The sequence below is a fragment of the Aspergillus wentii genome, assembly GCF_001890725.1.
Source record: "Aspergillus wentii DTO 134E9 unplaced genomic scaffold ASPWEscaffold_3, whole genome shotgun sequence".
Lineage (NCBI taxonomy): Eukaryota > Fungi > Ascomycota > Eurotiomycetes > Eurotiales > Aspergillaceae > Aspergillus > Aspergillus wentii.
In genome coordinates this window covers 3,537,577-3,558,652 of record NW_024467834.1, presented here as the reverse complement: position 1 = coordinate 3,558,652, position 21,076 = coordinate 3,537,577, and the positions used below count along the sequence as shown (strand labels likewise).

General features: G+C 48.7%; 6 protein-coding genes across 6 annotated transcripts; 4 read left to right on the top strand and 2 right to left on the bottom strand.

Annotated features, from left to right (window-relative positions):
- Window positions 1-2,842: 2,842 nt before the first annotated feature.
- On the top strand, window positions 2,843-6,416 carry ASPWEDRAFT_50777 (RTP1/Tango6 family protein; the record flags this gene model as incomplete). The annotated part of the gene is made up of 3 exons (XM_040837493.1): window positions 2,843-2,915; window positions 2,970-3,558; window positions 3,608-6,416. The coding sequence occupies 3 exons, from the start codon at window positions 2,843-2,845 to the stop codon at window positions 6,414-6,416; spliced, it is 3,471 nt and encodes a 1,156-aa protein (XP_040691343.1).
- A 619-nt stretch (window positions 6,417-7,035) lies between these two features.
- ASPWEDRAFT_171135 (RNA lariat debranching enzyme) lies at window positions 7,036-9,388 on the bottom strand (the record flags this gene model as incomplete). The annotated part of the gene is made up of 3 exons (XM_040830733.1): window positions 7,036-9,111; window positions 9,172-9,273; window positions 9,335-9,388. 3 exons carry the CDS (start codon window positions 9,386-9,388, stop codon window positions 7,036-7,038), a joined length of 2,232 nt encoding a protein of 743 aa, XP_040691342.1.
- A 343-nt stretch (window positions 9,389-9,731) lies between these two features.
- On the top strand, window positions 9,732-10,349 carry ASPWEDRAFT_171134 (ribonuclease P Rpr2/Rpp21/SNM1 subunit; the record flags this gene model as incomplete). Its single annotated transcript, XM_040830732.1, has 1 exon — window positions 9,732-10,349. The coding sequence occupies one exon, from the start codon at window positions 9,732-9,734 to the stop codon at window positions 10,347-10,349; it is 618 nt and encodes a 205-aa protein (XP_040691341.1).
- A 263-nt stretch (window positions 10,350-10,612) lies between these two features.
- Window positions 10,613-13,830, top strand: canA (putative cullin binding protein CanA; the record flags this gene model as incomplete). Its single annotated transcript, XM_040830731.1, has 3 exons — window positions 10,613-12,955; window positions 13,025-13,363; window positions 13,414-13,830. The coding sequence occupies 3 exons, from the start codon at window positions 10,613-10,615 to the stop codon at window positions 13,828-13,830; spliced, it is 3,099 nt and encodes a 1,032-aa protein (XP_040691340.1).
- A 580-nt stretch (window positions 13,831-14,410) lies between these two features.
- ASPWEDRAFT_67855 (uncharacterized protein) lies at window positions 14,411-20,249 on the bottom strand (the record flags this gene model as incomplete). Its single annotated transcript, XM_040838933.1, has 2 exons — window positions 14,411-15,575; window positions 15,628-20,249. 2 exons carry the CDS (start codon window positions 20,247-20,249, stop codon window positions 14,411-14,413), a joined length of 5,787 nt encoding a protein of 1,928 aa, XP_040691339.1.
- A 212-nt stretch (window positions 20,250-20,461) lies between these two features.
- ASPWEDRAFT_39393 (uncharacterized protein) lies at window positions 20,462-20,971 on the top strand. The gene has a single exon (XM_040835081.1). It carries the CDS (start codon window positions 20,734-20,736, stop codon window positions 20,953-20,955), a length of 222 nt encoding a protein of 73 aa, XP_040691338.1. The 5' UTR covers window positions 20,462-20,733; the 3' UTR covers window positions 20,956-20,971.
- The last annotated feature ends 105 nt before the right edge of the window (window positions 20,972-21,076 follow it).

Here is a 21,076-nt window from a genome sequence, read left to right as displayed (position 1 = left end):
CTTGCCTTCCACTTATCGCCGTGGCGGGGCATTTTTTTTTTTCCAATGAGGGGCAAATGCTGCCTGAGGCATTATATTATGCAAGTGATTATGTCAGCTGTGCAGGAGTATGCACGATATGCCGATCATTGACCATTCAGGATAAATTGAAAGCTACCCTATATCAACGTTCAACTATCTTGGAAGAGTGCAGCTGTTAAGTTCACAGCTACTCCGTATTATTGAATGGGATTTGGGTCTGATTGAGAAAATGCTTGTGATCTATGTATAAGAGTCTGAATAGCCTAAATCTCAGAATCTATGCGATGCCCAAGGATCAAACCAAATCCAACACAGATAAAATGCCAAACAGTCTTCCCTGGAACTTTCCCTGGAATATCTGGGATGGTAGTTAGCCATGACCATAATGTCGGAATGGGGTAGACTTATAAAAAAAAGGGAGGCCGCCCCCCAGGGGGGACGGCAGTTCATGAGTCGACACCAAAACCGGTATGTCCGGCTTCCATATCTCAGAGCTCGAGAAGTGCCTCGAGAACATCTTTCTTTAGGGCTATTCGATTCGTCTGTAACCATCGAGACATAAACAGTTTCCTTCGTCGACTATTCAACTAATCTGTGGAAGACATACCGTAGCCCAGGAGTACTCTTGACACAGAACAGCAGTAGATGACGCAGACAAGCCTAAGCTTTGATCCTCACGCTCGAGAGGTCCTGCAAAGCACCATCTGCTAGTTCCTACCAACTTCGAGTCTACCTGGGTAGGTATCAAACAGCAAAGGACCAGGTTGAATATGAAGATCGAGCGGGAATTTTGTTTATCTGCCTCAATGAGGAGCGATTTTTGCCTCCAGAGAACGGCGCGAAAGATGTCAGAGATAACTGCCGCGAACTGCAGGGACATGGAGGTTGAACAACCAGCGAGATGGCAAAAACTCAATGAACGCAGCCCAGATCATCAATAGGCTCTCACGTGCTTCATGAAAGAGGGAAACCATCCTTGTGTTGTTTTGCAATACAGCCCGACAGGGTTGGCTGTAAGTCCTTCATCTCCCAAATCTTGAAAACATGCCACATGTATGCACCTTCAAAACATTTATTCAAGATCCTTTGGCTCAAATCCGAAAATGCTAAAAGCATGTACGGAAAAACTCTTGTGTGTGATACAGTACCCCCAGAGACAAGTTTTTGTGTCCTCTCCACGCCCGACAAATCGGTTTAGGAGGGCATTGTAGAAGCGGACAAAGAACATCCAAAAAAAAACCGCTTCCTTCTCTCCGAAGAGAGGGACAACGACAAATATGCCGTCGCCGTTGTCGGCGCCCATCAATCAATTTGCAGCATACGCTGCAAAGAGATGGTTAACACGGTCGATCTGGACCTTCTTATTGAAGCACGAATCGATGGCTGGTGCCGTGATTCGGGGTCAAATAGCCTTCGAAAGAAACAAATGCCCAGGTGCCTGAGGTGGAGAGCAGTTACAAGTCACTCAGGTGACTCGAGGTTGGAAGCATGCACGGGACAGCGGGCAACAAGCAGCGATGACAGCAACGCCAATTAAGGTGAGATAATTGATTTTTGGCAGATTGATCGACAACTGGAACAAGACAACAAGCCAAAGCTTTGATGGGACTGCTCTAAAGCAATCGCCAGCCAAAGAAGCCATTCCATACAGCAGAGCAGAAGGGTCTCGCTACAACCCATATTTTGATGAGCACCTGGGTGCTGTCAAAAGAGTGGGATGATTCCGACGAGTGGACCAATCTGACATACTGGCATCATGGCTGTTTGTGGGCAACTGTCCAGGGACAGATTTGATGTATTCAAAGCAATCCAAATCATACCAAGCAACAGAGCTCGCCTCCCTGTCGCAGCCATCCACCGAAGCGCCATCATTGAAAGCTCCCAAAGGCGACCTCCTACAGCAGAGGTGCCCGACATGCTTCACCTGCTCTCTCTCGTGACTTTCCTTAGCATCTAGGCATAGATGAACCATCCTTCTGTGACCAGCACGTTGAGTCCAGCATTGGTAAACCGACGCGTGTCCCTTTGGGAGCTTGCAACGCATAGTGAACCTTCTTTTATGCCCTGTGCCAGGCTCTGGACATCGAATCCCTTTCGTCTCCTCAGTCCTACCACGAACTGACTCGACTAATCAGAAAATCCGCCATGCTTGAACCGCGAGACTTCTGCCATTTTCAGCATTGAACCGACGCAGACTATTAGGGTTAGGTTCCCAATTCTCATCCACCTTCTAGTAGCTATGCTCACACGGTAGCGACTAGCATCGTAAAGATATAGATCCTTCGAAGGGGCATTGAGATGCACGATAAGAATTGGAAAGCTGTAGGGGGGGTATGGGCTGTATAATATGCCTTCACAGGCAAAGAGTTGATACCAAACGATCAAGAAATGCAGTTTGGTAGTACATCGACACGGGTTCGAAGAAATTGAGTCCAATAAAGGTCTTATTCTAGCACGAACCAGATCAAAAGTAAACGGGGTATTCAAAACAGAAGGAAAAGCTTTTCATCCAAAAAGCCGTTTGAGAGTAATTGATGCCGCTGTTGCAGTGTCAACAAAAGAAGAAGACATCTCGAGGCAAAGGGGCCGGAGATGGCGGCGGGAGTCACGGGATGACGCGACGCGCCTCCACGTGACTAGAATATTTGGCAGTGGTCCACGATCATCACGTGTCGATCATTGCCTCTTGCTCAATGCTTGCTTCATAAGCAACAGCACAGAAGGCAAAATAATAATCCCCAGCAAAAGGCTTCAAGATACGCAGTTACTCTTGTAGTCAGATGATGGATATTTCTGGATTTTAATCGCTTAGCCTCTAATTATGGGAGAGCCCCGACAGGTTAGGGAAGCGTTTAACGCTGCAGACGAATTCTTGGATCCCATTCTTAAACGAGGCATGCAAATCTCAAGACTTAATTATGTCTTTTTCCATGCTAACCAGGCATAAGAGGAGATCCAGAAATCTCGTGGAAGCTCTCTTTTGGAGATTCTAGGCAGAAATTTGCACGTTGACATTGCCGATGATGCATCAACGAGGGCCGTTGTCATCGGAAAAGCATTAGACATTCTCTTGCACATCCATGCCGGATTTGTCACGCCAGTAAAGGATGCCAGTGAGCTTGTTCAAACCGACGAAGGGACACAGGATGCCGCTTTGGAAGATGCGAAGCGGCGTCGAATGCTCCATGCACTACTAGATCTTATTTCTCTGGAGGGAATCTACCCGTCGCTATCAGCAGGAGTGGGAATACCTCTTCAGCAGAGAGTCATCTCTGTTCTTCCAGCTGGAGTTATTGCCAAACAACAATCAAATGCGTCTTCGAAAGACAAGCCTCGTGATGAAGTGCTTTTAGACCGTATATTGGCAACGCTTTCTGACATTATTCTTGATGTACGGCCCAGCATACAGCCCGTAATCCGGGTCCGTATCCTAAGCGATATAATAAGTGGCTCATCGGACCTTGCTTTCAACTCGACGATGATATCTACAGGTAAAAAGAATCACTATCAAAATGTCTTCGACAGAGTGATTGAAGAGTACGCCTCGGCCATTCTTGTATAGTTTACTTATACTGACAAATTGCAGAACCCCTAGCCCAGTACTTTTATCAACATTATCTACCTTCCTTCAGCCCGATCCAGCAACGTGGTTTAAGGGAATCATCTCTGGTCAACTTTCGCGGGTCCCTTTACGTCAGGATGGGGTTTTGCAAACCATACTCTTCATTGCTTCACAGTTTGCTCCTTCACTTGGACAGGAAGCACAGACTCAAGCATCCAATGGGCCACATTTTACTGTGCAGGCCATTATGCAAATATCGCGGCTACTTTCATCGGTGCCCCAAGAAATGAACCCAACGGTTTACTTTTCCACTATTGCCCCGCAGTTGCTGGCATTGATTGATGGCGACGATATCGACTTGAGAAAGACTGCATCATATGTTGTCGGTAACGGTATATTGGGCAAGCGGGCTTATGGAGCCACTGGAACGATTGGGCATTCAATTTTCGTGGATCCCATTTTCAAGACGCTCACTGCCAGTCTAGATGGTCCTTCGAAAACCTGGATTAGAACTTCTGATGCCAAAAATGGAGATTCGCAAGGTACAATACTTGTTGACCAGGCATTAGTATGTTTAGCAGTTGACAGGCTCAGGAGTTTGGCGCTTCAGCACCCAAACCCAGGCCTTGTTAAAAGACTCGTTTATCCTGTACTTCTGCCTCTTTGGGGCTTGGCTTGCTATACCCTGGAGCAGCAACGGAATATTCTCCATGAAAAGGTTATGGCCTTGCTACAGACATACTTTGGAATATCAGTTGGTGCGCAGCCACTTAAGAAGCTTGTTGATAATCTACTTTGGGATGGCGGCCATACCTGGACTTATAGTCTGGGCGAACAAGATGGTGTATTGCTGAAAAAGCGTGATACTACCAATACTAATCAATTCAACTTGGTGCAATTGATGGACTCACTACAATCTCGGGCCGAGCTTTTCGTTGGTTTGCTAGGCTCGGATCCCAGTAGCGAGGAGAGGACTGGTGACATCTTCCTCTATGTGAGCGAGACCTGGCTTGCAAACCCTTCGGACGACGGTAGATCTTTCAGTCAACTCCAATTTCCACCCGAAAAAGAAAACTCATCCGACGCTATTTTCCAGAAGTTAGTCAGTGCCAAACTAGCAGAGAAGTTACTAGATAACTTCAGGGACACCCTTTCCCGTCGCCCTCTTAGAGTTCTTGAGCTCATAAAACACTTGATTGACGGTGAACTTAACCGAGCAACCACGCAACGCAAGTGTTCCGGGAGGCAAAGGACTGGAGGCGTATCACTTTCATCTCTGGCGAACATCGTCCCCAGTGAAGGCACCGAACAAGCAGAAGCTTCTGCTGAGGATTCGACCGAATCACTCTCAACTGTGTTCAGTTTATTATCTACTGTCCTCGCCTCACCTGAGTTCACTGCCTCGCAAGAAATCCATCCAATTCTTGGCGACATCAAGTCGCAGCTAGATAATCTTATTCCCTATCTTCCATCATCATTGTCGAAGCCAGGAACCACTGCCACCATGCTCTTGGACATTCACATTACTTCAACTGATGAAACCACCCCTGAAAAGATACCGACTCATATCTCTGATCTTGAAACCCACCGTCAAGCTTTGACTAACCTCAATTCCGATCTTCCCCCAGTTCAGGCAGAGGGATTCTCCCTTCTCTCTAATTTGATAATGAAATCTTCACCTGTTCTCGATATTCCGTCTACCCTTACTCTTCTATTGACTATCATAACAGACACGTCTGAAGCTATGTCTAATGAGGAATTTATCTACTTGAATGCGATCAAGTTGGTTGGCACATTGGCTTCGAGGCATCCACGTACAGTAGTCAAAACTCTTGTCGAGCGCTATACCGATAAGAACGAAAGCATCAACCTTGATAAGAGATTGAAGATTGGTGAATCTCTGCTACGGACTGTTCAAGACCTTGGAGAGGCCTTAACGGGTGAGACAGCCAAAACTCTAGGAGATGGTATGGTCACTGTTGCGGGACGACGCGGACACAAACCGCAGGCCCAGGAAGCCCGAAAACAACAGATTGAGAAAGAAAGGCGACAGGAAGAACGCGAGGATCATCAGAAAAAGAAAGATGAAATTTCTTTACCTCCAGGCTTTAACATCTCTACTCCTGCATCCTCGTCAGAGCCAGGGGCAGGTATTGAGGATGATGATTCCGAAACCGAATCGCCCGAGCAAGCTGCCAATGCGGCGAACATATTTGCTGCCTGGGCTGCAGGTGCGGCTTCAGATGAGGAGCCCGATGATCTTCGCGTTCGTGCTTCCGCAATATCCATCCTCGCATCCGCGGTGCAAACCAACATCGCTGGGCTGGGGCCCTCTGTTACCTCATCAGCAGTAGACCTTGCCCTCTCAACCCTTACGTTGGAACCAGCCCCTGAGTCTGCAATCATTCGACGGGCGAGTGTTGTCTTGCTTCTCGACATTCTCAAGGCACTTGACACTGCTCGTGAAACACGCGGAACAGATCTAGGCTTTGGTTTTTCACTCACAGACGATGCTTCCTGGGGTAGTAACACCAACAACACCAACATACGTGGACCTACTACAATTGGAAATCTTCCTTATATGCTTCGCGCATTACACTTTGTGGAGAGCCGGGAGACGGATACCATTGTACGAGGCCATATCCGGGTGCTCATAGAGAGTTTGGAGGCCTGGGTGGAAAAGTCTCTGTTATGGGGTATCGGAGTTCACGGGGAACATGGGGAGGAGAAAGAACCTCAACTCGAGCTTGGGTATAGAATTGCTGGTCTCAGTGTTGATCCGATGGCCGGTAAAGATGGAGGTGGACGACCAAAGATTGAGGAAATCGAGTGAAGGCAACTTTCGTTGGGTCTTCGCCAGTTCTCTAATCCTTCAATCATCTCAAATTTTGCAAGACTCGATATACTCGGATTGGTTAGAGATATACATGCTTCAAGTTTCCATAGTATATCATACCGAGCTATGAATAGCCTCAAAGATTCTACGGTGCACATATCATAGAGTCTATTCGATTCGAATTCATCCATCCCATTGATTCAAGTATTTGGTTTTCGTATATTAGAGAAAAACAAAAGCATGCGTCGCACAATAAATGGAAACCAGCCCATTAAAGAATTTCAAGCAAGAAATAATAAAGAAATCGGGCGGAAAATGACATCAATAAAGAACCATCAACCGCTGGTTTGCAAGATCTTTTATGAAGATTAGTGACACCCAGTTTCAAAGAATAGAAGAGCGAAATCGAGTGACTTGTTTTGCATAAATTTTTCGGTAATGACAAAGAACCTCAGCCCATTCTCCGTCTGTTGCAGTTAGATCAAAAGACAATTTGGATAGCGTGAAATCATAAAAAGACGGGAGATAGTCGACATAGTGGAGAATACCATCAGTGAAGCAAAGAAAATTTTCACGAAATGCTTAGATGGTAGAACCAGGTCATGAAAAGATGATATCAGTAGCGAGGGCCACGTCCACGTCCTCCACCGCGACGACCAGAGCCATGGCCCCCGCCACCACGACGAGAAAATCGACCACTTCCACCACCACCTCGGAAATGACTTGGCCGTGGGCCGGCATTAGCACGGGCCTGGCGCTGTTCGTCACTCAGGTGGAACTTATTCTCAATTCCAACCAATTCGCAGAACTGGGCGGTTTGAGGGTTGCTGTACTCTGGGGGCATCTGAGTGGTCGTGACGGGGACGTCAGGATCGTAGAACGGAGCAGTAGGGGTGAAGTTCTCTGGGACATTCATTTTGCCAGGCTTAACAACATGCTCCTCGATCCACTTCTCGGCCTCCACTATCTCTGACTTGTAAACGGCATCACCTTTGTCTGCTGGGGGCTTGGCATTAGGATCGCCCAGCTCGAGGTCCTGGGCAAAGACACGAGTGATAGCCAGCCACTCTTTGTCATATTGCAGGCGATAAGGACGTTCAAGCTGATCACCAGTCTGTTCTGAGATACTAGGGATTTCCAAGAGCTGCAGAAAGTTGCGGTTTGGAAGACACTTGTCCAGTGCGAGAAACTGTGTGTTTTTGTTGAAGATCGCCTCCGGCAAAGGCTCATGCACGGCCTCAATTCTGGGTTGAAGATCCGGCTGGGGTCGTGCAAAACTGGCAGGGAGCTGGCTCCGAAGATCTTCAGAAACATCAGCTTCTCCAATGGAGTTATCTTGCTTGGAGTCCTTCGGAAGACCATCAGTTTTGTCTCCATTTGTATCACCGGCAGCAGCTCCATCCAAGGCCCTGTGGTTGTTATGTTCAGTTTCAGGCGCGGCCTTCACGGTGGTTTCTTGGTCAGAGTCGCTGTCCAGATCCAAGTCGATCTCGTCTGAATTTTTCACCGCAACGGGCTCGTTCTGCATCTTCTGTTTCTTACTTTCGGGACTCTCATCTCCAGTCCTTTCGATTCCTGTAAGCCGTCGGCCTGCATCTTCATCAATATCGATCTTGCGCCATGTTAAGTTGTGCTTAACATCAGGAGTGGAGCCTTCCTGTAGACGTTTGTCTTGTTCCATAAGAAAGCGTGAATTTTCGGCAGCTTCGTTTTTGGAAGCCACGTTGTGAAAGTCATTCCAAGCCGATAGTAGACCTTGGGTGTCTCCAGGTTCAGCTGGGTTTGGGTTAGGCTGAGGTGTATCGGAGCTAGAGGTGTTGTTTTGGGCTACAACATCATTCTGCGGCTGTTCATGAGTGATTGACCCAGAAGATTTGTTGTCAACTTGAGGGGTGGGTTCTGGGGCTCTAATGTTCGAGTCCGTGTTTGCAGAGCGTACTGGTAGTGATTGGTCGTTCTCCAATTCTTCGTCGCTAAATAGCGTTGTAACCACAGCGCCATCCATACCAAACGAGTACGGGGCTTTAGGGGCGGCCTGGGACGAGCTATCCGGGGGAGCGTTTGGTTTAATTGCATTTTGCTTTCCCGGAATCACGTACTCCCCGTGCTGCACAGAAGCAGCGAACTTGACGTGAAGGTGGGCTGAAAACCAGTAGGCAGGACGCAAACGATCCAGAACATATTTGGCTGCCGGGCTGCCCAATCTGCCATGGCTGGAGTCTTCGCCGAATCCTCTCTTGATCCGAAACAGAGTGTCATAGTCACCACCGTACTCAACTTGCTTGGGCCAGTCATGGGACAGACCAAGATCAACTTGAGTGCGGATCTGGAGAAGCTTGCGAACATCTAGCTCCCGAACGTGGTAAATACTCTGAAGGTCGTCATTGTTGTAGGGAATTCTTTCAAAGTGAGACTTTCTAAAGTCATAGCCTTTCCAAATGCCAGACATGCCAGCAATACGAAGTGGGCCACAGCGAATGATGTTTGCCGCACCCAGGTAGTAAATGTTGGGTGCAACCCAGCCCCCGTAATAAAGTTCAAAAAGATAGTTGCTAGCTTCATGGTTACCACCGATGAAGATGGTCAGATACGGAGCGGTACGCTTTCCGCTGTAGTATTCGTGGAAGTCGCCTATCGCCTTGAACTTTTGAGGGACTGACATGCAAGCCATATCATGTGAATTGCGAACAGCCTTGGAGCCCAACTATTAGACTCTGGAGGTCGTCTTGGTTTGAATAGGAAAGATACTTACCTGAAAGTCGCCTCCGATTATGAGCAAGTCTACACCGTCCCAGCCCTTGAGCGCAGCAGCTCTTTCGACTGAGGCGTAGATGTCATGAAGACAACCATGTCCCTGGAGACACCGCGTTAGTATCATGAAAAGAGTCACCAGGCTCTTCTTAAAGAGAACTTACGCAGCCCTCAACTGCAACCCTGAGAGAAGGGGAGTTTGGGTTCGAGGATTCCATCCTATGGGAGTGTCTACGCTGAGACGTAGCAGAAGTCCGATTTAGCAAGCGATGAGTAGAGTGTTGAGATGTGAGGTCAACGAGTAAGATTAATTAGCACAACCGCCAAAACAAATGATAATGATTTAATTTCCTGGGTTTCGAAGTGAGAAGAAAAAGAAATCAAGTGGGTGTTGTGGGTGGAAGAGGTGAAGGTGAAGAGAGAGAGTTGCTCTGGGGGTAATTTCTGTTGCTGGGCGGCCAAAAGAAGAATAAAAGCGGGTGCCCGTTCGATATTCCTTACTTTTGATTGATATCGACTTTTGCCAACAACCCCTTTGTCTACTCTGGAGAAAAACACACAATGCCTGCCAGTGAATACGCCCCTCAGTTGAATTACCTGAGAGATTCGGCCAACTCTCTAGGCTCTCTCAGTCCATCGACAGCGGCCTATCTTCACATGGTCCACAATCGAATTCTTCTCGATGAATTCAAACCTCTAAATCAACGGCATCAGGAGTTTTCTTGTGGCGCATGTGGTAGCATTAGGAAGCCAGAATGCACTAAGACTATTGAAATAAAAAAGAAAAAGACAAAGCGCTCCAATAAGCCTGCTTCTAGCTCTTCAGTGTCAAGGGAGGGCGCCACAGTCTACAAGTGTCTCCGTTGCCATCGGCGGACAGTCAAACCGCATCGAAAAGAGGCTGTTCGCTCCAACACTTCATCCAGATCCACAGCAGCAGCATCTTCTACCCCTGATATCCAGCCATCGACCTCTACAGCCGGAACCTCAGCAGAAAAGAACCTTTCTCAACCGGCCTCCGACGTGGATGCGACCAAGGTCACGAAGACGGTAGAAAACGCCAGCAGCAAGAAACGTGCCAAAGCCAGAAAGCAGGGCGGACTGCAAGCACTTCTGGCCTCCAAACAGCAGTCTAAATCGAACTCATCGCTTGATCTGTTTGATTTCATGCAACAGTGAAGCCTTTTCCCCCAATTCTGTTTTTGATGCCAAGACCGGACAATCGGCATGATTTCTTCCGGTGTCTTTCGGGCTTAGCGCGGGGCTCTTCTTGTATCCGTGAAGCTCTCCCCAGCTTCTGGTCGAGTGACGTTGTGCTCGAGAACTTGGTGAACGCAGCAGTGGTCCACCACTTGGCTTCGATCTTGATCTACTTGCTTTTCGTTCTTTGCACAATAATAATACCCGGGGTCGACAGTTTCAGTTCTTTTTTTTGTTACAAAATGTCGACCTATTCTCAAGACGACGAACATGACCCTCAGGCGGACGAGCTCCGCGAGACGGCGCTGGTGACGCTAGAAGCGCTGGTCAGCTCCTGCAGCCAGCAAATGCAACCCTACTTGTCGAATACTATCAAATCCGCCCTTAAATCTCTAAAGTACGATCCGAATGTGGCAGAGACCGAAGATGACGAAGAAATGGGGGGTACTCAGGATGATGGTTCGGACGACGAAGTCGATCTTGGAGATGACGAATTTGAGGATTTCGAGGAGGAAGGGGGATACAGTGATATTGATGATATGAGCTGGAAGGTTCGTCGATGCGCAGCAAAGCTTCTCTACTCCGTCATTTCGACATACGGTCGTGGCCGTGCTCTGGACGATGCCTCTTTGTACCAGCAAATTGCACCCGCTCTCATCGCTCGCTTTAATAAAGAAAGAGAAGAAAGTGTCAAACTCGAAGTAGTTTCCACCATGACTGCCCTCGTTCGGAAGACCAGCGAAGGTGCCGTGATCATCACATCGGGCGGATTCCTTGAGGCCGTAGGAGGATCGAAGAACTCAAGAAAGAGGAGAAGGCAAGACAGCGATGCCAGCATGATCGACTTTGAGCCAAGCATCGGTACATCTTCGGCAGCCGGCTCACCTGTGATTGCACCATCCTCGCCAAAGGCTGGTCCTCAGGCAGACTTGGCTCGTTCAGTCCCGACCATTGTGCAGAGTCTTGTGAAGATGTGGAAGCAAGCATCAGTGCCTCTGAAGCAAGCCATTATTGTTCTACTTAAGAGTCTTGCTCTAGTTCGCTATGGTGGCCTAGCGGACCATTTGCAACAGATTCAAGATCCTATCGCAGATGCTCTCAAGGTCTCCTCTTTCTCGGGAAGCTCATCGGCATCAACCGGTGCTGCTGTCAGTGCAGGAACCCTTCAGATCGAAACTTTGAGTCTCATAGCTGCAATCGCAGAGACCCATACATCTGATGCGCTGTTGCCTTTCCTGACTGCATTGATCCCCGGTGTAATTAACGCTGTCAACGACCGGAATTACAAGGTCAGTAGTGAAGCCCTTGGAGCCGTCGAGCAGATTGTGAAATCCCTCACGCCACCCCGCGTGTCGTCAAACCCTCAGAACCTCGCTGCGAAATTAGAAGAACTGTACAATGTAGTCCTGGCACGGATTACTGACACAAGTGCTGATCTCGAAGTTCGCCAGCGGGCAATCCATGTCTTTGGTGTTCTTTTGGCACGTACATCTGGAGAAAAAGGCACTGGCTTCCTTTCTCTTGACCTACGCTCCAAGGGACTTTCAGTGTTAGTCGATCGCTTGAAGAATGAAACCACGCGGTTTTCTGCTGTCCGTGCAGTTGACGATGTTGCAATTCTTTGCGGTCGCCAGGAGGATGTTTCTGCAACTTGGGTTGGGGAAGTGACTTCAGAGCTTGGTGCTCAACTACGAAAATCAGACCGTGCCCTCCGAGGCGCTAGCTTGGAGGCTCTGCGTAGCTTATCCATGAACCCTAACACTAGGACCCATTACGACGAAAAGACCATGAAGGAATTAGAAGACTGTCTTTTACCGCTCATTAGTGCTGAGGATTTCCATCTCCTCTCCCCTTCTCTCATTATATTGGCAAAGATCATCCCAGGAAATGCCGGGCTTCTAGTACACGAAGGCTTAGTTACTGCCATTTGCTCAATAGTTACGTCTTCGCTTGTCGGTACTGTTCTCAAGGCATTGCTTCTCCTTGTCAAGGTCATCGGCGAACAAGGTGCTGGAGCAGAGCTCATGAAAAAGCTTTTGCGGGACGTCGGTATCAATGGCGATACCTCCGTTGTTGGAAGGGCGATCGGAACTCTTCTAGTGCACGGAGGCCCTAAGTTGGACGTCAAGATGGAAGACTTCCTAGCAGAGCTACAAACGGCCCAGGATGCCCAGCGCAAGTGCCTTTCACTTGCCATTTTGGGAGAAATCGGTCTCCGGATGGGTGCTAATTGCTCGCTGACTCCAGACCTGTTCATTACTCACTTCAGTTCCAAATCAGACAAAGTTCGGTTGGCTGCAGCCACGGCTCTTGGAAATGCCGCTGCAGGCAATGTCAAAATCTACTTACCTATTGTCTTGGGAGGCTTGGAGAAGTCCAATCCTCAGAGCTATCTGCTTCTCCATTCCGTGAAAGAATTACTTCAACACCCCGAAGTCGTTCGCCCAGACGTTGCTCCTTCTGCCATTAAGCTATGGCAAGCTCTAGTCGTCGTCTCGGATGAAGAAGACAACCGGGCTGTCGGTGCCGAATGCGTTGGGCGGTTGGCTTTGATTGATCCTGTGGCCTACATTCCCCATTTCCAGGTGAGTTGTCCCAATTCGACTTTGCTTCAGCTGAGACCTCGTTTCTAACCTTGATGTCTATAATTGTAGGAATACCTATCCAACCGAGACCCTGTCATCCGTGGTGTTGTGATATCTGCCTTCCGTTACACCCTCACAGACTCGAGTGATGCCTACAATGATGTGCTGAGACCGTTGATTGTCCCGCTTTTGGTGAACATGCTCAGTGACCGTGATCTGGGTAACCACCGCCTTGCATTGACAACATTAAACTCTGCAATCCACAACAAGATGGATATCATTCTTCCACACCTTGGTGAATTACTTCCGGCGGTGCTTGGTGATACTCAAATCAAACCTGAATTGATCCGCGAAGTGCAAATGGGCCCGTTCAAGCACAAGGTTGATGACGGGCTTGAGCTGAGAAAGGTGAGTTCCTATTCGCTTCCTCACTGTTCATCCCAGCTAACACATGACAGAGCGCTTATGAAACACTTTACGCCTCCTTGGACACTGCGTTCTCCCGTGCCCACGTTTCCGAGTTCTTCGATCGCATCCTTGCCGGAATCGATGATGAACAGGATATCCGCACCATCTGCAACCTCATGACCTCTAAACTCATCCCCCTCACCCCCGAAGACACACAGAGATACCTCGACGCTCTCTCGGAGCGCTACACCACTGTTCTGTCATTCAAGCCCAAGGACAATGCCGTCAAGCAGGAGCTCGAGAAGGCACAAGAAGCCTCCATGGGTATTCTCAAGGTCACCCGAGAACTCAGCAAGGCGTTCCCTAACGCTGAAGCTTCCGGTGACCACCACAAGTGGAAGTCTTACATGGAATGGGTCCGAAAGACATTTGCCGTGCAACTCAAAAGCCTAGAAACGGATTTCTAAGTTAGATGGACTAGCATGATGATGACGATAAATACCTCATGTTTATTTTTCTTAGATTTGGGCGAGGGAAGGCAAAAGCGCAAGGGTCTTGATTCCCATTCTCAATCTGTCGATTTGCTCAACGCCATTGATATGATACATGGAATTCTGCCGTACACACTTTGCTCTGACACAAAATCAATAGTACTTAGCTGGTCTGAAAGATGAAATCAAAGTAGTTATCTTGAATTTTCAATGTCCAGAAGACAGACATGCTGCCATGCTGTCCGTTTTACTATTGTCTATAGGATAAGCAAATCCATGGCATACAGTGTAACATGAATAATCACCAATTAGAAGAAAAGAAAATGGATATTTTGCTCATGTCTTCGCTGCCAACCACCAAACTCCCAGTTATGCAATGCTTTGTGTAGCACAACACTTGTCGAATAAATTCAAAGGCAACACTATTCAAACAGACCCATATTGTAAACAAAACTACCAAACTCCTTGGCAATATGACCAACCTGAAACCAAGGATATCACTGATGTTGAGAAAGAAAAGAGAAAATAAAAGAAAGAAAAATATAACCAAACCCTTTTATCCGGTAATCGCTTTTTTCCGCAGCACGCCGAGTTTCTCGAGTTTCGTCCAAGCATGATCCATATCCGAGCCTTCCTCAAGAGTTGGCCGCAGCTCCAACCCATCCAGAACCCTGATGGAACCACCAGTTCCGGCATATAGCATAAGTTCAAGCACCCTTCGTCGTAATCTTGTTGATTTATCCAGACGAGACAGATATTTCTGGTCCGCCTGGGCATCAGCAAGTGGAAGAGTGTACGGGTCATTGACCTCGATGTCCTTCTCAATGTTCATTTCGTCGTCCTCTTCATCCCACGTGGCTGGATGAGATACTTCCTGACAGCGACCTATGTCAGCTAGAGCAGCGGGAAGATCCAGTTCTGCTCTGCCTTGCTGGTCACGGTCCTCCTCCTTTGCTTTCAATTGCTTCTTGCTCTCGCTTCTCCCACTTCCGGTGACGGGTGGTGGGTAGAACCTGACTGTCAGAGGGTTTCCTCGCAAATCAATTTTCTGCAGGGAGCAAGCATCCCCTTTGGTAATCCTTCCTATCCGACCCAAAGCTTGGCAGAGTCTTCTTAGTCTCGTGATGCGGTTTCCAGCTACCGTCAACCGAGAGAGGCAGTTCATACCCACAAGCTCCTCGACACTTGGCAAAGAGTTAAAGTTGAGATTCAAAACCTTAACATTAGGGAAGCTCAAAGCGAAGTCACTTGGGAGGCTATGGAAATTGCATGACGCAATGTCGAGGAGTTGCAGGCTAAGAAGGGGTGAGCTTGGTGAAAGAATTTGCGGTGACAGCCCGTTCGACGACAAGAACACTTTGCGGATATCTTTCATAAGACCTAAGTCGATGTCAAAGAATCTGCCGCTGTTGTTATCCGAAGACATCTGTTCCCGTGCAGAAAAGATCTCCAACCCCTGGCATTGCGAAAGACCAGAAACAGTAGATAAAAAGTTCTGATCAATATAGAGGAGAGTCAATGATGGAAACATTCTTATATCCAACATATCAAATCGGTTATTCGAAAGCTTCAGCGAACGCAAGCTGCGCAGCGGTGCCGATGTATCGATTTGGTTGATCTCATTGAAACTAAGATTGAGTGTCGACAGAGAGGGCATGGAGTGGAGATTTCGCACGGAGGTCAGCCGGTTGCGACTGAGATCCAGCTCCGTGAGACGAGTACTGTTGGTAGATAAGGGTCAGCAAGGTTTTAAAAAACAATATAATGACTTACAGCTCTGCGCCCTCAAAGTCGACGTCAGTCAAGAGATTGTTACTCAATTTTAAACTCAGGAGACCATTCAAATCAAGTATCCCATCGATGTTGTGGATGTTGTTGTTGTTTGCTTTGAGCTCTCTGAGGTGAATCAGGCTACCGAAGCCATCCAAGCTTTCCAACTCATTTCCGGACACATCCAAGTATTGGAGATTAGTCAGGTGGCTCCATGCTGTTAGATTCGATAGGCAATTGCGTTGTATTCTCAGTGTTCTGAGACTAGCAGGAATACCACTCAGTTGGCCAATGTCGTTATCGGAGACATCCAAGTCTTCTAGACGGGGGCAGAAGTCGCTCAGCTTGTGAAGCGTGATAAGTCCTTTGTCCCGCAGGATCAAGCGCCGAACATGCTCCCAGTAGGGCTCAAAGGGTTCTGCTTCGGTGAGATGTTTGATCAACTCTTCGGTTGCAAGAGCAAATGTTCCATGGACTTGACGGAGGGATGTAGGGTGAGTGCGCTGAGCCACATAACTGACTTCAAGCTGCAAGGACTGATCAATCTGATCAACAGTGAAATCTGGTAGAGGACTAAGATGAAAGCTATAGCTCGTGTCTCGTCCGGCACTTCGGAGCCAAACCAAGGAGTTTTCAGCGCCTGTTTTGGCCGGCGTTGACTGAACAGGGCCAGCATTCTCCCGGCGAATTATGCTCAGGTCCTCGGCTGTGTCTTCGTTGCTCTCATCTATCCTGGAGATTGGTCGTCGTATAAACGGTTGCCCATCAAGCGACGTCTGGCGCGGTGGAAGCAAAGAAGATCTGCTGGGTTGCGGGCGATCGGACGGGCCCTCAGCCCCCGACCGGGTGGCATGGTCGGGTGCTGCGATTCTGTCTCCTCGCGCATGTTTCGTAGGACTGGTATCATCGCTATACGCAACATGCGATACGAGAGGAGAAGAAAAACTTATGGTCACAACCCGGGCTTGGTGATTGAGGTCCTTCTGGGATCGAGGAGGTTTCGACAGACGGCCCTCGTGCAGTTGGATTTCGTGCTCAACCTCACTAGAAGATTCCCTGCGTTTCGCATCATCTGTACCCCATGATGTTGCTCTTGTTCCCGAATTGGGAACACTAGAGGTAAAGCGTGTGACCTTGGATTGGACAGAGCTGGCATTGACTGAGGGTTCCCCATCTCTTGTTCGTGGTCGGGGATCGCTCTTTGAGGTCGACTTTCTACTAAGTGGACTCGTAACGCCATTCTCTTCCTCTACCATAATTGAATGGTTTGTCTTTTCAGGAGAGCCCAAAGACTGTGTTCTCATCATCTCCTGCAATTCGTCGACGCTGAGGTCTGGGATATCCTGGAATGGGTCGTCCTCGCTTTCGTCGGTTTTAGGTTTCTCGGGAGATCGCTTGGCTTTTTCCTTGACCCACAGATGTTTGAAACGGTCATAAGTGAAACCATTCACCTGTTCCGGAATCAAGTGTGAAACCAAATCTGATGACAGAACGCCCTTGGCGTGTGAGCTCTGGGAAGATCCGGTGGGTATAGAACGCGCACTGAAACTTTTACCAGACACTTGTGTACTCATGGTCATAAGGTCCTGCAGGTCATCGTCTTTCTCGCCAGCCGAGTCGCCTCGTTGATCCATGAAATGCCCACTGATTCGCACATTTTTGGGACTGCTCTCTACTCGGTCGTCCTCCATTCTCTGATCAAATGTCTGGTCATTGTCTAGGGTAGGGGGCTTGGGCGTTTGGCTGATGTTTTCGTCGTCATCAAAATGAAGCGACGTGACATCGGTATTGACTCCGAACTCCTGGTCATCATTTTCTTGAAACTTTTTCAAATGACTCAGGACGCGCTGGTTTGGCTCCTTTGGTTGTCTCAATTTACGCATATCGACACCATCACGGCTTGGAGGGCGCGAAAATTCTTCTCGGGTTGACTCGTCCTCGTAGCTTTCTGCACCATTTTCGCCCTCCATTTCGGACTCCTCAACACTGGACAAGCCACCGTTGGTTCTGCCATTTGATCGAATGATGTTCATGATTTTTGTCGCTTCATTCAAAAAGTCCTGAGTAGTGATGGATCCTTTTCGAATCTCATCATTGGCACCAGTTACCTTCACTTTGGGAACTTTTGTTGTTGGGGCAGATTCTTCCCCTGTGCGTTCGTTCGAATCCTGACGTGACTGTGTTCTCTGCGATAAAGGTCTTTTCGTTGCAGATGATCTCAATTGGCTTGATGTTGGGGTTCTCGGCCGCCGTGAGGAGTGCGATTGGGTTTGGGATTGAGCGAGACGCTGGTCATCTTCGTATTTTGTGCCATGTTGCATCAAGTTTCTTTGAAGTAACGAAATGTTCTCGGTTGGTTGAGCAGGCAAGTCACTAATATCGTCATCCTCTTGGTCTGAACTATCAGAGGTCAATATTGTTCTGCGTCTCTTCGGTGTTGGATCCTTGACTTGACTGTTCGATATGCGGTTCGCTTCGGAGTACCTCAGGTGATCATTCCGGGAAAGCTCTTGGTTTCTTATTACACTTGCACGAGAAGATGAATCAGGGCGATGCGCAGACTCGGGCCTTCTACTCATTCTAGACTCACGATTATGATCTAGGTAAGAGCTACGTCCAAGCTGCCGCCGGTCAACGGAAGTCCTCCGCCGCGAGGATCGACGGAATTCATGGTCGGAAATATCCTTGTTCAGCAATTTCGGTTCATATGGGCTTGTGTCGGAGAAGTCGAAGTGATCCAACTCGCCATCGCCAAATCGGTTGATTCGCGGGGTCGCGGCATTTCGAGATCTCGGGCGCTCGTGCCTATTGAGGGTCTGTTCCCCTGGCCCGTCATGCCTCACGCTCAGAAAACTTCTGCTCTCCCCCTTTCGTCGAGCTTCCTCGGACGGTGAGACCGGCTCGTCTTCCTCGGATAAATCTCCAAATGTCTCCTCAAATTGACTCATCCGTCGAAGGAGCCTGTTGTTTGTGAAGGTGTCGTGGTCACCGAATAGTTTCAGTGGACTCCCAGACGACGGCATACCAGCAGCCCTGGCATCCCCAGCGCCTTCAGCTGCGGATGCTCCGACGTGGGCTGATGACGGTCTGGGTAGTGTAGGTGGCTCGGTCATTGGGTGTGTCTTGTGATAGAAGGGAGGAGAACTGCGGATTCTCGAGTTGGCAAGAGTGGCTGGGGAAAGACGGTGAGAGGGGAAAGATGCAGGAGTGAGTTGTTTTTTAAGGAAGGAACCTTCACTTAAATATTGGCCACGGCGGAAATTGGGAAACGCTAACGTGCCCATGGAGAGGTCCTGAGGGAGAGAATGGCTGGTCATCTCTAGCAGTTCCTCTTCCGCTAGCGTTTCCCCATGGGGGTCGGGTTGAGGGTGGAGTAAGACACTGTCGCTCGCGCTCGAGTCAGGTCGCTCTCCCGGTGCTGAAGAGAAACTTTCAAGTTTGTTTGTCACCTGTTTCAAGGCTGATTTTATGGCTTCCGATGTAGCCTTTCCATCTACCGTATTGGTGCGTGAGAAGGTAATCGGAGTGATATCTTCGTTACGAAGATCTTCCATGCCACTGACAGTTCTTAAATTCGTATCGTTTTGGGACACCCCCTCAGTGTTATGAGCCGTGTCCATGAAAGAATTCGCTAGGCCTTTCTTTATGTTTAAGGTTCCTTTCGGTGACTGCGCGGGGCTGCTTTCCAATCTTTCTTTGTCCTGGTCTCCTGGCTTTGTGGTATCTCCATCACCGGTTTCTGTAAAAGGGTTCCCTGATCTTGTGTCTTTCTCGGGGCTGTAGTCATTAAAATCCCAAAACTCATTTGCTTGTTTCATTGTCGGGATTGTTTCCTGCTGAGGCTGCGACCCTGGCGTAGGAGGCTTAAAGACGCTCTCCAGTCCAATGGGAGCAAAAAGATCGCGCTGCTCACCAGTCGATATATCGCCATTTATGAGTCGTTTGCGCCATTCCGGAGTCGTCTCTGGACCTTGGCTTTTCTTTGGCCTGATCTGTACCGTGCTCTGCTGACCTGACTGACTGGATACATTTGACACAGACCGCAGAGGCGATCTTGTATCCATCGCCGGCTGTTTTTGTTTTGGTTGTGGTTTGCTTCCAGCAGTCGGACTTGGTTTGGCTGGTGTCGATTTGGCTGGCGGTGGTTTTGCGGGGGTTGTTGATTTTGCTGGCGTTGTTGATCTTGGCTTCACTGGGGTTGTCGATCTTGCTGGGGTTGTTGATCTGGCTTGAGTTGGTTTTGTAGGTCGTGATTTTGCTGGTGTTGGTTTCACCGGCGTTGGTGCAGATCTGGGAGTCCTCCTCGTCTTCTCGGGGACCGGCGACCTCAACTTGGAAGGAGTTTTGGGAGTCCGGGGAGTCTTGGGTGTTGGGGGTTCCCTCTTGACAAAGTGGCAGGGGCGCGAGACCTTTTTCGATCTATCGATGGGGGATTCGACGGCGCGGCGCGCGGGGACAGGAATGCGACTGGGGGAGCTCTGCAGGCTGGCGAGACTGTTTAAGCTGTGTAGACTGGACTGGCGAGAGTGGGAGATGGAGTGACGAGGAACCGGGCTGTCGGGTGTTCCTGGCATAGGCACCCAGTCGTCGGAGAGATTGTCCAGCCATGGTGGATTATTGCCCATCGTTATGTTATGGTTGTGAGACAGCCGTGCTGCTGCTGCTGCTTGCTGCTGCTGCTAAACCAGCTCAGGCGCGTCGCGAAATGAGGGCTCCCTGCAGAGACCAGTGAAAACAAGCACTGCAGGAACAAAGCAACACAACTAACAAAGCGGAAAAAAAAACATGGAGCAGGTAATTTCCAGCTGCAATAATGATAATAAAATTCAAAACAATAACAAAAACAAGGGAGAAGAAAGGACCTGGGCTCGGTCGATTATATCTTGGGGAGTGACTTAATTGTTTGGTGTGGAGTTGAGACAACCGGGCGCCAGCAGAGCATCGATTGGGTGGGCAGGGCAACCCCAGCACACTCAGAGCAGCTCTCCACTGCGGTTCATCGCCAACCAGGGAAACCAACGGTCGTCCACCATGGAACAGGGCAATATCAGGGCAATTCTTATTCTTAATTTTGTTTTGCTGCTGCTCTGATTCTGACTGGCAAAATGGATGATGTGCGTTGTTGACAGATTGTTCGCCATGGTTCTGCTGCTCTTCTGTCTCGTGCTGTGCTCCAACGTATTGCTGCGTCTCATCTGCACATATGAGTTGTCACATCCTCCCCTCCAGCCTACTTTGGGGTACATTGGAGTCGATGTGAGGAGAAAAAAAAACCCTTCAGCGATCGTTATATGGCAGGCAAGGGCTGACTTGGCTATTTATATTATTTAATCATGTCACACACTGGAACAGTATCTATTAATTAATTAAATTAAATTAAATGTTCTTGCTGTTTCATATTGTATGGGCTATGGAGCATCTCGTCTCGAAGATATATAGCGACTCATCTGCT